This window comes from Drosophila subpulchrella, chromosome 2R (assembly GCF_014743375.2).
Source record: "Drosophila subpulchrella strain 33 F10 #4 breed RU33 chromosome 2R, RU_Dsub_v1.1 Primary Assembly, whole genome shotgun sequence".
NCBI classification, from domain to species: domain Eukaryota; kingdom Metazoa; phylum Arthropoda; class Insecta; order Diptera; family Drosophilidae; genus Drosophila; species Drosophila subpulchrella.
In genome coordinates, this window is record NC_050611.1 from 3940013 (window position 1) to 3955160 (window position 15148).

General features: G+C 45.7%; 2 protein-coding genes across 2 annotated transcripts; both read left to right on the plus strand.

Annotated features, from left to right (window-relative positions):
- Positions 1-1864: 1864 nt before the first annotated feature.
- On the plus strand, positions 1865-9906 carry LOC119550725 (phosphoenolpyruvate carboxykinase [GTP]). The gene is made up of 2 exons (XM_037859623.1): positions 1865-2206; positions 7938-9906. The coding sequence occupies exons 1-2, from the start codon at positions 2172-2174 to the stop codon at positions 9820-9822; spliced, it is 1920 nt and encodes a 639-aa protein (XP_037715551.1). The 5' UTR covers positions 1865-2171; the 3' UTR covers positions 9823-9906.
- A 2261-nt stretch (positions 9907-12167) lies between these two features.
- On the plus strand, positions 12168-14765 carry LOC119549820 (phosphoenolpyruvate carboxykinase [GTP]). The gene is made up of 2 exons (XM_037858098.1): positions 12168-12472; positions 12586-14765. The coding sequence occupies exons 1-2, from the start codon at positions 12441-12443 to the stop codon at positions 14495-14497; spliced, it is 1944 nt and encodes a 647-aa protein (XP_037714026.1). The 5' UTR covers positions 12168-12440; the 3' UTR covers positions 14498-14765.
- The last annotated feature ends 383 nt before the right edge of the window (positions 14766-15148 follow it).

A 15148-nucleotide genomic window follows, 5' to 3' on the forward strand; every position in this document is an offset into this window, starting at 1 on the left:
ATCCGATAGGTCAGCAGATTTATACGTACGTTTACATGACTGTAAAGTAGGAGGCCCTCAATAATTAGTTGCCCCTCCCCCACCTTGTCCATTAAAGTCGAGTCCTCGCAATGCAAACGCAACCGAAACCAAATACATAGTACCATGCCTAATTGTAAAGTTTACTTGTTTACGCCACTATATATACGAGCATTAAATCTATATACAGTACATATTAATCTATATACCTAGCTCTACTATAAATATTGTATATCAATTATTGTCGTAGTGCTAAAGCCCCGGACTTGTGTAAATTTGAATGTATTAAAAAACCACTGCAAGGAGAAGAATACTTATATGAAACATTATTATACCGTACGCAAGAAATTATTATTAATAAAGATATTTCATGATTAGTGCGTTAAGTTGAAGAAGAGCAAAACGAATTTTGGGTGTTCTCATTTCTGGCTTTTGGGTGTACCACTGTACCACAGCTGGCACTTTTGATTCCCTGCAGACGAATCTTCAGGTTTTTATGGGTTCTTGATAGACGACAATGCCTTGTATTTGGTTTGTGGCCCCCTGGTCAAAGCACCTTGGACCGGGAGCTACTAATTCCCGATTAGGCTTATCGCTTGGGCGAAAGTTTCCATTTCTTTTGTTTTGTTTTGGTAACATATGATTAGACAAGTCAGGCCCTCCAGGCAGGAGTTAAACTACTTCTGGGGGCCCAAAAAAGAATTTGTAAGTATGACCTTCAATATTGGCTATTTCGGTTGGCCGATTTATTGGAAACCAGCATCGTAAATGGCATTGGTCTATAAATATGCTAGCACTAAACCGATAATTCCCGACTGGAAGCCACGGTCGATATGGCTGAAATGATAAGCAAAGTGCAGGGGGGAGAAATCAATTTATTAAAAGACTACACTCAAAAAAAATGTTACAAAAATTGGCATTAAATATTTTAAATATACATTTTTTATTTAAAATAACTAAATATAACTAATTTTTGAAAACCCCTTTATTGCACAACAATAAATATGCACTTACTAAATAAATAAAAGGCACATACAAGGGTGACACGCACGTCACCAGGGTTATAAAATCACTTTAAAATGTAATTTCTTGTGTCTAAAAGTATGCAACAAATAAAGGACAGACCATTTTCGAATGAACTTTTTGTACTATCAAGTTTAAAATACATTGTTACATACTTTTAGGCACTTTAATGTCATTTGTGTGTTTAAAAGTGACTTAAAAACCATAGTAATTTGTTTGTCACCCTTGTAAGTGTAATCTTCTTTTTATTTAGTGCTTAATTATATTGCATACTTTTTTAATAAAAATATCAACATTTTTATTTGGTATTAATAAGTTTTGCATGTTACTTATTAATTTGAACTTATAACTTGATTTACTTATCACACAATTTTTTCCGAATTGATACATCGTATTAATTAAATTTTTGTAAGTGTATTGGCTGATCAGCTATGGCGTAACCCCAATCAATATGATAACAGCGCAGACTTGGCAAAAGAGGCTTGCAGACCCGCCAGACCGGTGTGCTTTGAAAAGGGGGCGTGGTCGCCGACTTTTCCGGGCCCCTCTGGAGCTTTCCCAGCCTGCCCGCTGACTATGCAGTGGGCGGCACGTAGCACGGGCGGCAAATGCAACGGCAACAAATTCGGGTCTTATCTTATCAGAGCGAAAACAAAACATATATGTCGACCATATGCTCCGGCGGCAAGAATCGAATAAAATCAGATGGGATCGGATCGGATCGTATGAGAGCGATGGAGCAAAGACCCAAGGGAAACCGAAAAAGCAAAATGCTCGGCTGTCTGCGCACATATGTTACTTGAGCGCAGCGAGTGCGGCACAAAGTCAGTTTGGCTCGTTGTGCCAGAGCAGCAACAAGTGCCCCGCTATATCTGAATCTGAGTCTGGATCCGAATCCGAAACACAAGCCGTAGCTGTGGCTGAAGCGCAACAAGTGCTCCAGAGACTTCCAGAGTGCATCGGAGGCCGAGAGATAAATCCAAATTAGGTCGGCAATTCTATCAAATTAAAGGAGGGTCCCACGAAACGGAGCGCAATAAATTAATTAAGGCGGAAATAACATTGCAACTGCATTGGCTGCCAAGAGTTTTAGCGGGCAAAAGTGAAAGCGACCACGAACAGGTGACAGAATGCTGCTCAAAGGCGCTCAGCTGCTGCGATGCGGGTGAGTCTAATGGGATTGCGTCGGATTGGCGGGATTCCAGGGTGGGGAGACCCCAAGGCGATGCATTGACATTGAGAGGTGGTAACTCAGTGGTAAATCCAATAAGGTTGACATCGGTTCACTAGCCAAACACCCTGTAACTGATAGGGAAACCCCAGGAAATACAAATACAAATGTATAAAGTGGAAGTTGTATGTAAAGTAGGAGTTAAATGTTAATGCGTTTGAGTACTACCAGCAACCATTAGGCTTATAGGGGATCCGAAACTTAATATCATGAAGTGGTATCTAACATCTCCTAATCAACATTAAAAAAAGCGCACCACAGTAATAAATCTAATCACTTAAAAAGGTACTTAAAAAGCAAAACGCTTTGTTATCTAATGAAAAAGATTAAATACAAAATATAATAATATTTTGTTTTTTGTTGATAATCTCAAGTTCCTAGTTGCCAAATTGGAATTAGTGCTAAACATCTGCAAAAATTAACAATAATTTGCTTTTATTTTTTAGGACTGATAATTTCGATTTGACAATATATTAGTCTACCAACAAAGTAATTACTTGATTGATAAGATCAACAATTCTTCATAGCCATGAGTTCAAAAAATGTTCCTAAAAGTCTTCTGAACTGCTAGAATAAATAGAAAAACCCATACTTATCGTAATTGTATAAAAGATAAAAAATGATTATCAAAATTACCCATAACCAAATAATTATACCCCATTTTATAATACGAACACATTAAATAACATTGTGTGGTCTACTTGGCTTACAAGCCCTGAGGTTAACTTAATATATGCCATTCATATTGCTAAAGTAACTAACCTACCTCAACTAAGATTTGTTACTTATAGTTGTGATTCACTCTTATCGCATGGCGGGAAAATTCCACGCTCTCGAAGTCGCGAGGCGTCCGTTACACTTGCATTCACGTAAACAAGTGGCATAATCATCTCGAATAACACCGCCCCAATGTTAATGTCATCTATAAAGCTCCCAAGATCATTGCACTCGTCGCTATATGTTCTTAGTCTCTCAGTGGCTGGGTATGTTTCTCCCTCTCCACTCTCTCATTCTCTCGAAAAATGCTTGAGTTTGCTATAATAGTATTACATTAGGTTTACACTCACCTCTAGATACAGAAAAATTGAATATGCTTGGGGTATAATTTATTATTATTAACCCTTTTAATCCACTATATATTAAATAAATTTAAAAATCCAACCAAAGAAAATTTTTAAAAGACTGGAAAAAGAAACACCAATATAATTAATGTTAATTTATAAATAATTTCTTTCGCGAAGCAAACCATTAAATGAAAGTTTTTTATAACAAGAAATTTGTATATTTTATCCAATAGCTTATTATTATAATTTTTTGGAGTGTAAAAAACCTTAGCTGTTGTTATGTGGTTCTCTAATTCCCGTAGGCATAGAAATACTTTTCACTGCCTACTTTCAGGCGGCAGGTGAGTGACCAAAGCCCTAGAAGTTCTCTTGGGGCGCCTGTGGCTATGCAACACTTTTTCCTGACATGTTTTGTTCAATGAAAAGCTTTTCGATTCCCGCCTTTTCTTTTGTTTCGGTCTTTATCAGCGTCTTCCTTCCCAGCCCCCTTCTCCCCACCCCACCACACTCGCCTTTTATTATTTTTGTAGTTTTGTTTTGACTCGTTTTCTTGGAGCATGCAAGAGTGTGTGTGTGTGTGATCGCTGGCAAGTTGTTCGACTGGCTCTGCCCCTCCCCTGTGTGTGTGTGTGTGTGCGTGTGTGTGGCGCCATTGGGCGGGCAAAATAAAAACAAAGCACTGCATGTATGGGTGTTTTGAGGCCGCCTAGCAACAACGCCTCGAAATCTCTGTCCGCCCGTCGAGTGTTTTAACTTTTGGCTTCTGTTTTGATGGGGTGGCGTGTTTCGAAGTCTCTTTTTGGCAATAAACCCACCCACTCAACTGCAGCAGTTAGCAAACATGTTTTTTTTGAGCTGGAGGCAGAGGTATCCAACAGATACTTTCCCGTTTCTCGGAGCTGCCATTGATGATAACCTTTAGACACTGCGACGTCGGCGAAGTGACAGCGAAAATAAATAATATTATTGTTGACGACGATTCTCCGAATCTATTTTTCAGGCCGAGCCCCCGTTTGCGAATTTGACATAGCAAATATGTAGCTTTATTTATGCAGGCCAGGGAATCAAAACAATTTCTTAAATATAATAAACGTTAATTCTCATTATCGAATGCGAGGGACACGCGCCTTTTGGCAAGGCCCCACCGATCAGTGAGTGCTTTGCTGAACCTAGGAAATAAGGCTCATAGTGTGCTAATGATGTCTTATCAGTTAATGGTTTGTTTACCACATTTTCCCAGAATTCCCAGAAACTTCTAGATAAGATTCCTCAACGTAATGACGCTTTGTCAGCAAGGTTCCAAACAATGATTCACTTCATTCATTGACTAAACTGCATTAAAGTGAAACAAATTCCAATTATACGCACAGTTTTTCCAAGTACAATTCACTCCATGTAATTCACGGAACCAACCCAACCAGATCCCCATTCAACCATTACCTTATACACAGTATACCACTCATGGAATATTTTAATCTACACATAAGTACGTTTCTATATGGAAGCGTGGGCAGTCGGATCGCTTATCAGTCAGTAAACAAAATACAAAATTAGTTGCTTCCACCCTGTGGACTTTGATATGCGGTAATGAGCACTCTACAACAGCATTCTATGGGTACTTATAAGCCATCCTCCAGTCTGGATGCAATAAAATCCGGTTCAGACCGGGTTCCCTGCGTAGCTTATTCAGAAAAGGAATTTATGGGAACAAAGGTATTTCAAAGAACAAGGCGATCAGATGCATTGTATTACTCATTAAGCAATGGATTCGTTGTTATTATTAAACCGTTTCAATAATAAATAGGTTCATAGAAGTCTGAAACGTGTATTTATTCAAGATGACGCGGAATATAATCTTGATAGCGGAAAACTTTGCATCTAGGAACTGATAGGGTATTTTCCTCTAAACGGATCTTGCGTAATAATAATTGGTAATGGCCTAAACGTAGGTGATAGTATACTGCAGGGTACTAGTAGATACTAGGTAGAGATACAGTAATATAGATATGATAGATATACTGGTAATTTCATGCTCTATTTTTTTGGTTAGATGAACATTTTTTTCATCTATAGTTTAAGTACCCATAAAAGTCTGGCCACCACCCCTTGATGGTCAACTGAATCCTCAAGCTGATAATGCCGCTGATTGTGCCTGCCCTTCGCCTTCATTTGATACCGGGATACTGGGTTCTTCCATTGAATCCAAGGCGAAGGGCAAAGGCTAATGAACCCTCTTATGGAACCAGTCTCGTTTATTTCGTCAGGCTGCAAGTACAGTTTTTGGCTATGGAAAATCTGTTGAATCAGCTGACACCCCCATGACTGTTGTCAAGTGTTTTGGGAGGACATTTTGCATCCCACTAACCATAGTATTTATAGAATGATATCTTCTTTTTCCATACAAAAACACACACATCGGAGGAACACGCGCTGACTGAAAATTCAACGAATGTTTTTAGTGCGTATTTCTGCAAGAAAAAACGCAAATAAATACGTAAACAAAAAGAGGAAGCCGACGAAGTGGGAAATACACTGGAAATGCTTACTCATTGAAATTTCTGCCTGTCCGTCAAAATAGCACTTTGTTTTCAAGAGCCTTTTGGTAGGGTACATGGTATGTGGTATGGCCAAAATAGGATGGTCAACATTCGTGTCGTCATTAGGAAGGGGAGTTTTTTAGTTGCCATTTGAAAAGGCCAGGGGAAATTCCTGGGCCCATTCCGCGACTGAGAAGTGCGCTCTGTTATCTCCCAAAATAGAACCGAATACGCAGCGGATTTTCAGCTTCCAATTGAGGCGCGTGGCCCTAATCAAATCCGCCTTGACAATTCGAGTGTTGCTCAAATAATTAGCTGCTGGTGTCAACAGCGATACTAAAGCGGTTCGATTTGGACTAAAGCGGTTCGCCCAAAATGGTCTCTTATCAATATCAGTGCCAACGTAAATAATGTTGGACTATTTGACTAGCGTTTCACGACCAACGAACCTGGCAAATAAAGTTCTCACACGTAAAAGCCACGATAAATGCCAGACGTTGGCCACAAAAAACGCAAAACAAAAGCCGGTTAATATGATTGAATCAAATCTTCATTTTCATTCAATTAGGCGGCTTAAATGCCCATCTTGTGCTATTCAGGGCTCAGAATTGGCAAAGCCGAGACATTAAGAGACGTCGCTGGGTTTATCATTCACCTCACACGCCCCGGCCATGCAGACGACTTATGCTAATATAAACCAGGCCAGATGGGTATGACTACCTCTATATGTCTGTGCATTTGTCAAGCGTGTGACGGAGTAAACTACGCAGTTCCGAAATTATAAGGCATACATTAATTTCGGTGGTTCCGCAGACATTCGCCTGACGTCACAACTGGGGCAACCCTGAGCTCGTGTAAACGATAATTCCGCTGGTGATTGGGAGGCGGGGAGTCACTGGACTTTGGACCTCATGTAAACGAGAGCTGTCTGGCCTATGAGATCGGGTCTCGGAAACTACTCCGAGTGTCTGACCCACAGACATATGTGTGAATGTATCTCGACGATATGTGCCGGAAGATAAGAGTTACTAGTAGATACTAGTATACCACCAGATCAAGACTGCCTGCACTCCACTTATCTGCCAAAACCAAAACAGAGAGCACAAAGAGCAGTCTCGTCGTAACGCAAAAAGGTGATGAAAGATTGCATCATGCTGTCGGGGGAGCCTCGCTTGGACCTGCTTCTAATGAAAGTGACGTGGGCTGGCCGCTATACGAAGGTTGGATCGGCTGGAAACCCCAGTGCCCTCCATCTCCATCTCCAGGCCCCCATATCTGTGCGAATTGTGCGGCCAGCAAGTTTCTCGAGTTTGGAGTGGAGCTATCCAAAACCTGAACGACCAGACGAACAGCTGATCAGCCAGTTTGACTGTATCTTTTATGTTTGTGTTTCGATTTTATTTGTATTCGTTTCTTTCGCGGCACTGCCTCTTTTCCAACGACAGTGCGTTACCGCTTAGAATTTGAAATTCACGTTACGAGGTCCGTCAAGGGGGTACAGTTGTGCTCGGCTCGGCTAGTCAGCTGTACGACTTGTGGTAGCTGTAGGTAGAGTAACTCGAAAGGTCGTTATCAGTGGTTCAAGAATTAGGTAGAGGGTCTTCTGCATCCTTTTACCTACCGTTGGTAGAACCTTGGATGGTAATGGTGCCATCCAAATTAGTTTCATCGAAAAAGAAATCCTATTAATCTTTCATAATTGCATAAGAACTTATTTTATGTGAAGATAAAGATGCCATTATAGATCATCACCAAGAACAGCTATAGACTGTGAATGCCTTGATTTTTCACTACCTTTGCTACCATAGGTACAACACTTATATTGGTACCTAAAGTATCTTTGCTGGTAATGTTTCTTTCGTGTTATACAAATGTTGTCAATTTGATTAACTTTTAGGTCTATTCGATAAGGAGATTTTTACAAAAATAAAGTGGGTTTTAACATTATATGCAGAGAATATAATTGATTTAGTTTCAAGGATGATCAAGGATAAGGATAGCACCCTAAGAACCCTAAAACTCTTTTATTCCCCGGAAATACAACCCTATTTTTTTCTCTTTCAGCTTGGTCTCCCCACAACGGAGCTACAACTTCCGGCTGACCCTTCGCTTCCTTTCTGTTCAGTATGGGGACGCCAAGGTCCTGACCCCCGCAGTCAAGCAGTATGTGGAAAAGTGCGTGGATCTCTGCCAGCCGGAACGGGTGCACATCTGCGATGGAACCGAAAGCGAGAGCCAGTTGCTCCAGGGACTCATGCTCAAGCAGGGGACCATTGTACCACTGCCCAAGTACGAGAACTGCTGGCAGGCCCGCACCAATCCTGCGGATGTGGCTCGAGTGGAGGGCAAGACCTTTATCTCCACGGACTGCAAGGAACAGACAGTTCCGGTGACGGAGAAGGCTACACCTGGAATGCTGGGCAACTGGATGGCGGAAAAGGATCTGCAGGCGGCCATCAAGGAGCGATTCCCCGGCTGCATGAAGGGACGCACCATGTACGTCATCCCCTTCAGCATGGGCCCAGTGGGATCACCACTCTCTAAGATCGGCATCGAGATCACAGACTCGCCCTACGTCGTTGAGTCCATGAAGATCATGACCAGGGCAGGCAATCCAGTGCTGAAATATCTGCAGAGTGGGGATGGACAGTTTGTCAAATGCCTGCACTCGGTGGGTACTCCTAAAAGTGGTGTCCAGGCCATGCCATCCTGGCCCTGCGATCCCGAACGCACCATTGTCCTGCACAAGCCAGCGGAGAACGAGATCGTGTCCTACGGATCTGGCTATGGTGGCAACTCGCTGCTGGGCAAGAAGTGCCTCGCCCTGAGGATTGGTAGCACCATTGCCAAGCGGGAGGGCTGGCTGGCCGAGCACATGCTGATCCTGGGCATCACCAATCCGCAAGGCAAGAAGATCTACATAGCCGCCGCCTTTCCCTCTGCCTGTGGCAAGACCAACCTGGCCATGATGACGCCCACACTGCCTGGCTACAAGGTGGAGTGTGTGGGTGACGACATCGCCTGGATGAAGTTCGACAAGAAGGGAGTACTGCGGGCCATCAACCCAGAGAATGGATTCTTTGGCGTGGCTCCCGGCACCTCGAGGGCCACCAACCCCATAGCCATGGACACGATATTCCGGAACTCGGTCTTCACGAATGTGGCCTCCACCTCGGATGGAGGCGTTTACTGGGAGGGAATGGACAAGGAACAGCTGAAGGAGGTCACGGTCACCGACTGGCTGGGCAAACTCTGGTCACAGGAGTCCGGCAAGCCGGCTGCTCATCCCAACTCCCGCTTCTGCACACCCGCCTCGCAGTGTCCCATCATAGATCCCGCCTGGGAGGACAACGAGGGAGTGCCAATTTCCGCCATTCTCTTCGGAGGACGTCGACCGACTGGAGTTCCCCTGGTCTACGAGGCTCGTGACTGGAAGCATGGCGTCTTCATTGGAGCTGCCATGAGGAGCGAGGCCACTGCAGCCGCTGAATTCAAGGGCAAGGTGATCATGCATGATCCCTTCGCCATGAGACCCTTCTTCGGCTACAACTTTGGCGACTATCTGGGTCACTGGCTGAGCATGGAGCAGCGCGGAAGGGTGCCCAAGATCTTCCACGTCAACTGGTTCCGCAAGAGCAGCGACGGCAAGTTCCTGTGGCCCGGCTTTGGGGACAACTCCAGAGTTCTGGACTGGATCTTCCGGCGGGTGGAGGGCGAGCAATGTTTCCAGGACTCTCCCATCGGCCGCCTGCCCACCAAGGACTCCTTAAACTTGGAGTGCTTAAAAGATACCATTGATCTCGAGCAGCTGTTCGATCTGCCAAAGGACTTTTGGGAGCAGGAGGTGGCTGCCATCGAGAAGTACTTCGAGGAGCAGGTGGGCCACCACCTACCAGGTCCCGTGGCCGAGCAGCTGAGGGAACTGAAGGCGCGTGTGGCGGGCATGTGATGTGCTTGTTCCATAGGTTACCCCCTAATCTAAGACCCCTTATTGCCTAAATAAAACGAAACGAACGAGATTTTTATAGCGAAATTCGACTGGTTGTGGTTATTTGAGAATGAGAATGGGAATTGGAACTTAAACTGAAACTGGAATTGGGGCGTGGCCTGGTCGCGGCTTATCAGTGGTCTCCGGGGCGGAGGCCCGTCCACAATTGGCGTAAACAAGCGTATAAATCCATAATGCCGTTTAACCTAACTTATCAACAGATCGACGCGAGGGAAAACAAGCAAATAAAAGGCCCGTGGAAGCCAAAAAACTTTATGGAGCAAGTATATTTTGGCTGGCTGGGTTGCCAAGGACTGATTTCCAAAATGGGAAACGTGTGGTGTGATGTGCCCTCTGGGGTGCAAGATGATAAGGAGCTAAAAAGCCTACAAATCAAGGGGTCCCACCCCTAAAAATAGTTTCCAAATGAAGTATAGAGCCCCTTTGGGTCCCCATAGTAATGATTTCCCATTGGAATTTTCCTGGCTGCCTTTGCAGATCCGGGTCTGTTCTATATTTAGACGAACTCAGAGGCTCGTCCACTGATAACCCACCCGGCCGTCCCACATCGATCCCCAAGCAGATCGCATTTTGATTATGCATATATTCAGCGGATCGATCGTCTATTGACGTACGTTTCGAATGAGCCCGAATCATCGAAATGCGCCTACCCAGTTAGGGAGAGGTGAGAACAGGAGCGAAGCAGTTAGCGTCTGAGTCCGATTCCGAGTCCAAGTCTGGGTCCAGCCATTAGCGCCGATGATGAAGATTATCAGGCCCAACTAGAAAAACAAGTCCATAGTTTATAAATAAACCAACCGAAAAACGAGGCAACGCGTGTAGACGATGTCGATTTAAATCGAAACTGGACTTGTAGTAGGGATACCAAAAAAGTTGAAAAGGGAGTGGGAGATGGGAGGTGGAGGAGCCAAGGACCAAGGACCACTGGCTGACCAGGTTTCCCAAGGCCGTTGGGCGCCAGTCCCTTCTGGGTCTAGGCTAAGTGAGCGGTAAAAGGAACCTGATTGGCAAAGGCAGCCAAAGGTGGTAATTGCAAAGCGGCAATGCATTTTAATATTAATTCCATGTTTGTATTCTTATTTTATTAACATAAATAAGTAGCTATCATATGTAAGGTATCTATAAGAGATTCAAATATGTAATTTAAGCACATATGAAATTTACAGAAGATTGTCAGGCCTTTAAAGGTATATTCCATTTCTAAAATGTATGTTTCAAATGAAATATATATACATACTTATCCTTTGTTTTAAAATAGATTTGGCAAACACTTACTACTTACAATTTTAGAATTAAGAAAAGTAAAAATAAATGTGTATGTATCCAGAAATAGCAGCTATTTTACTCGAAACTTTTCCGATTGGAACACCGATTTTGGGGAACTTTTTCTCCGAGTGGCCAGTGGATTCTGGGGCCTGTTGTTAACTGTTTTGGGGGCAAAGTCACACCACCAGCAGCACCTTCATTTCTCCTTCCCCAGAGACGGAAAAACAGAGCGGCCACATGACAACCATTTGGGCAGTGCTATTCTGGTGCGCCACAAGAGTCACATGAATTCTGGCCTCCAAGGCGGCCATGGCCAATTGAGGAGGCCTGGTCCCATCTGGATGGCCGAAGGGGGCGGATTAGCATACAAATTTTCCGTCACCGATTCCGCAAATAAGCGAAAGTTTTTCGATTTGGCAAGGGCCCAAAAAGATATGTGGTCAGCATATAAGTAGGAGGAGGTGTACGGTGAGACCCACCATCCGCGGCTGCATCTATGGCAATGCAGCTATAGACACATCCAGAATTTACCCAGCTGCAGGGAGAGACTTCGAGTGCTGTTGCCTCAGCTGTCCATGAACTGGTTTCTATTTTCGCTGCGTTCGCATGTGTATACCTACAAGGATCGCATAAAATCATAAACAAAATAATTAAATTAACAACGCGAAAGTGGCAAATATCAGGGTGTCAAAATAACAACAAACGCCTATCAATGCAAACGCACTAGAAAAAACAGCGCACTCCGCTGTTGCCAAGTTGGGACATACCCACACCCCACATACGACTACCCACGTATACCCCGGATTTCGGAACCCCCGACTCATCGAGGGGCTGTGAAAAACCAAAACAATCGCCGAGCCTCCACGGGCAGCCAATCAGCTCGTCCGGAGTTTGACCCTCTCGCTCGGCGGTGCGATCGTAAACCCGATTCCGAGGCGATCGGCCGACGTGTTCTAGTCGCCTCGACGGCGAGGCACAGCCGGCTGGGTATAAAAGGCCCCGGATCGCGGCAGTTGGCATCAGTTACTCGTGGCCAGAGTAGATGGAAAGATCAAGTGAAAAGCCTACTTTCAGTGGTCTGAAAACCGAGTTGATGTTTGACAAGAAACTGTGGAAGAACATATGAACGTCGAGTCTTCACCAGTTGAACAATAATTGTGATAATTACCCAATTGTGATAAGCAAAGTGCCAAAAACAAACTTTTTTACGCCATCAACGCATAAAATACAAAACTAAAACAATTTATTCCAAAGTTTTTTGAGAGAAACTAACAAAATACAAAGCAAGCAAAATGCCTGAGCTCATTGAACAAAGCAAAATTATGTAAGTATAGAAAAAGGGGTCACTCGAAATGCATTCAAAGGGGGATTATTATTAAATGCGGTTTCAGTTTTAATGAAATTTTAATTTTAATTTCCCTTTGCCTTCCTTTTTAGCTCCGGCAATGTGTGCGGCCTGCCCCAGTTGCACAAGCTGCGCCAGGACAACTGCGGTCTGTACAGCCACATCCGTGGCATCCCCATCTCCTACGGAAATGTGGACGCCCTGACCGCCGGAGTGCGCACCTTCGTGGAGGAGGGCATCGCCATGTGCCAGCCCGACCAGGTGCACATCTGCGATGGCAGCGAGCAGGAGAACAAGATGCTCATCAAGAGCCTCCTGGAGGCGGGCACCATTGTGCCGCTGCCCAAGTACGAAAACTGCTGGCTGGCCCGCACCAATCCGGCGGATGTGGCCCGTGTGGAGTCGAAGACCTTCATCTGCACGGATCGCCGGGAGGAGACCATTCCCACCCCTCTGGAGGGCGTGAAGGGTGCCCTGGGCAACTGGATCTCGCCCAGCGACATGGACGCCGCTGTCCAGCAGCGATTCCCCGGCTGCATGAAGGGTCGCACCATGTACGTGGTGCCCTTCAGCATGGGACCAGTGGGCTCGCCGCTGTCGAAGATCGGCATTGAGCTCACTGACTCCGCCTACGTGGTGGCCTCCATGAGGATCATGACCCGCATGGGAGCCGCTGTCCTGCGCCAGCTGGCCAAGAAGGAGGAGTTCGTCCGCGCCCTGCACTCCGTGGGTGCCCCTGCTAATGGACAGGTGGAGCAGCCATCCTGGCCCTGCGATCCCGAGCGCACCATCATCCTGCACAAGCCCGCCGAGAACCTAATCGTGTCCTACGGATCTGGCTATGGTGGAAACTCGTTGCTGGGCAAGAAGTGCTTCGCCCTGAGGATTGGCAGCACCATCGCTAAAAGGGAAGGCTGGCTGGCCGAGCACATGCTCATCCTGGGCATCACCGATCCCGAGGGCCAGAAGAAGTACATCACGGCCGCCTTTCCCTCTGCCTGTGGCAAGACCAACCTGGCCATGCTGAACCCCTCGCTGGCCAACTACAAGGTGGAGTGCGTGGGTGACGACATCGCCTGGATGAAGTTCGACTCGGAGGGAGTGCTGCGTGCCATCAACCCGGAGAATGGATTCTTTGGAGTGGCTCCCGGAACCTCGATGGAGACCAACCCCATTGCCATGAACACGGTGTTCAAGAACACCATCTTCACGAACGTGGCTTCCACCTCGGATGGAGGAGTCTTCTGGGAAGGCATGGAGAGCAGTCTGGCCCCGAATGTTCAGATCACCGACTGGCTGGGCAAGCCCTGGTCCAAGGAGTCCGGCAAGCCGGCCGCGCATCCCAACTCCCGCTTCTGCACCCCTGCTGCCCAGTGCCCGATCATCGATGGCGCCTGGGAGGATCCGGCGGGAGTGCCCATCTCCGCCATGCTCTTCGGAGGACGTCGTCCCGCCGGCGTGCCTCTGATTTACGAGGCTCGCGATTGGACCCACGGAGTCTTCATTGGCGCGGCCATGAGGAGCGAGGCCACCGCTGCTGCGGAGCACACGGGCAAGGTGATCATGCATGATCCCTTCGCCATGAGGCCCTTCTTCGGCTACAACTTCGGCGACTACGTGGCCCACTGGCTGAGCATGGAGAAGCGTGGCCAGGTGCCCAAGATCTTCCATGTCAACTGGTTCCGCAAGAGCGCCGAGGGCAAGTTCATGTGGCCCGGATACGGCGAGAACTCCCGTGTGCTTGAATGGATCCTGCGCAGGGTGAACGGCGAGTCCTGCTTTGTGGACTCGGCCATTGGACGCATTCCCGCCGAGGGTGCCCTCAACCTGGCCGGCATGAAGGACCAGGTGGATGTGGCCGAGATCTTCTCGCTGCCCAAGGAGTTCTGGTCGCAGGAGGTCAAGGACATCCGCACCTACTTCGAGTCCCAGGTGGGCGCCGATCTGCCTGCCAGCATTTACCAGCAACTGGACGAGCTGTCCTCCCGCGTTGCCAGCCTTTAAGAAGGATCTATGAGGAAGGAGAACCCAATCACAAACATCTTTACCCGCCCCACAAACCTGCTCACCATCCGTACTATCCCGTACCGACCCCACATACTCACCCAATATGCTATCCTGTCCTGTCCTATATCCCTTATTTTGTCGTTTCTCTAGTGTTTAAGCCGAAGACTTCCAAACTATTTATTATGTAAGCAGCTTAAGTTTAGTCAGTAAGCCAAGAAAGAAAAAACCTACAAAAATAAAACAACACGATTTTATAACCTACGAATTATACGAGTATTTATTTAACACGAGGAACTTGTGCATCTGCGTGTTTTTGGCGTTATTAAGCCAAATGTTGTTATGGTTTAATATAATTTGTAGTAATTAACGAAACTGCACGACTCGGTTTCATATTAGCATTAGAAAAACTATAAAGAAAACAAATTTAAGCAAGAGCAAAATACCTAAACCTGTTTTAATGTGATAAGAAGTCTTAGAAAGTCATGACTTGGAAATTAAACGCTAATTAACTAAAATGTAATAATTGGTTAATATCGCGTCTTTAATTTGGATTTTTGTATGTATTGCACCAAGTTTACTTTAGGGAAGCCTAATATTCCTTAACAAAGCACGTCTTTAGACCTTGGTAATTGTTTATGCCTTACTAAA

What these genes read in the sequence shown, in the direction of transcription:
- LOC119550725 (XM_037859623.1), top strand. Translation starts at nt 2,172, where the DNA reads ATGCTGCTCAAAGGCGCTCAGCTGCTGCGATGCGG. An exon ending in GCTCAGCTGCTGCGATGCGG is followed by an intron (nt 2,207 to 7,937) that starts GTGAGTCTAATG and finishes TTTCTCTTTCAG; the next exon opens with CTTGGTCTCCCCACAACGGA.
- LOC119549820 (XM_037858098.1), top strand. Translation starts at nt 12,441, where the DNA reads ATGCCTGAGCTCATTGAACAAAGCAAAATTAT. An exon ending in ATTGAACAAAGCAAAATTAT is followed by an intron (nt 12,473 to 12,585) that starts GTAAGTATAGAA and finishes CTTCCTTTTTAG; the next exon opens with CTCCGGCAATGTGTGCGGCC.